The sequence below is a fragment of the Opisthorchis viverrini genome (assembly GCF_000715545.1).
Source record: "Opisthorchis viverrini unplaced genomic scaffold opera_v5_196, whole genome shotgun sequence".
Taxonomy (NCBI): Eukaryota; Metazoa; Platyhelminthes; class Trematoda; order Opisthorchiida; family Opisthorchiidae; genus Opisthorchis; species Opisthorchis viverrini.
Window position 1 is genome coordinate 996,882 of NW_008751851.1, and position 872 is coordinate 997,753.

The 872-nt window shown below is 45.1% G+C and overlaps 1 protein-coding gene across 1 annotated transcript in view; it reads right to left on the reverse strand.

Moving 5' to 3' along the window:
- The window catches only part of T265_07965 (hypothetical protein), a gene marked incomplete at both ends in the record, with an annotated part of 18,680 nt that overhangs the window by 8,266 nt on the left and 9,542 nt on the right, over positions 1-872 (reverse strand). The window contains one exon of the mRNA XM_009173636.1: positions 48-295. Coding sequence (XP_009171900.1) covers positions 48-295 — 248 coding nt within the window. The remainder of the gene's footprint in view (positions 1-47; positions 296-872) is intronic.

The window sequence follows — 872 nt, forward strand, 5'->3', positions numbered from 1 at the left end:
TAAGTAAGGTGGCATAAACAGTGGAGCAGTCGTTCGGCAAGATAAACCAGTCCAGATACATGAGAGGCGTGCAAACAGAAGTAACAAATTCGCCGTGTAAGGTGGCATAAACAGTGGAGCAGTCGTTCGGCAAGATAAACCAGTCCAGATACATGAGAGGCGTGCAAACAGAAGTAAGAGCCAAATTCGCCGTGTACACCGCGTAGAACAAATGAACAGATAACAGCCCCATAAACCATGGTATGTCTCGTGAGTCGACACATTGACTGAGTGGCGAACGAAGGCGAGATGGTGCCTACACGTAAAAAGAGAGCCAAATCTAACTACAAGGCATGATAAACAGATTGTATCCTAACTTAGCAGTCCTGTTAAAAGTACACACCATTTTTTGTCAAGTACCCCAAGAAAATTATCATCACCATCATTTGTATCGTCGGCAGCAATGTATCACTAGTACAACAAGCCCCTACCTAGAATACACGTATGAGGGAAGGAAGCCTCAGTAGAGTATGCAGAGCGAAAGGTAGGCACCTATTGCAAAGAAATCCCATGTGCTTAGGGAAAACAGCCAAGAGTAAAATGTCTACAAATTCGAACAACAGTACAACAAACATGTCTGAGTATTCTCATGAAGAAAACTACTCACAAGGTTGCTGAAAACTCTTCGACAGCCCACGACCGGTTTCGCTCTTTTTGGGGCTCGTTAGGTAAGCACAGTCCCCGAGTTTCCGTCTACCTTTTGTCCTAAAGAACATACATCGCGATATCTCAAAAACCGTACCAGCTGAAGTATGAGGCGGCCATACAACAACACAGCCTTTACTGTACCCTTACACGACCTTTAAGACCCAGTGAGATGCCTTTTCGCCGCC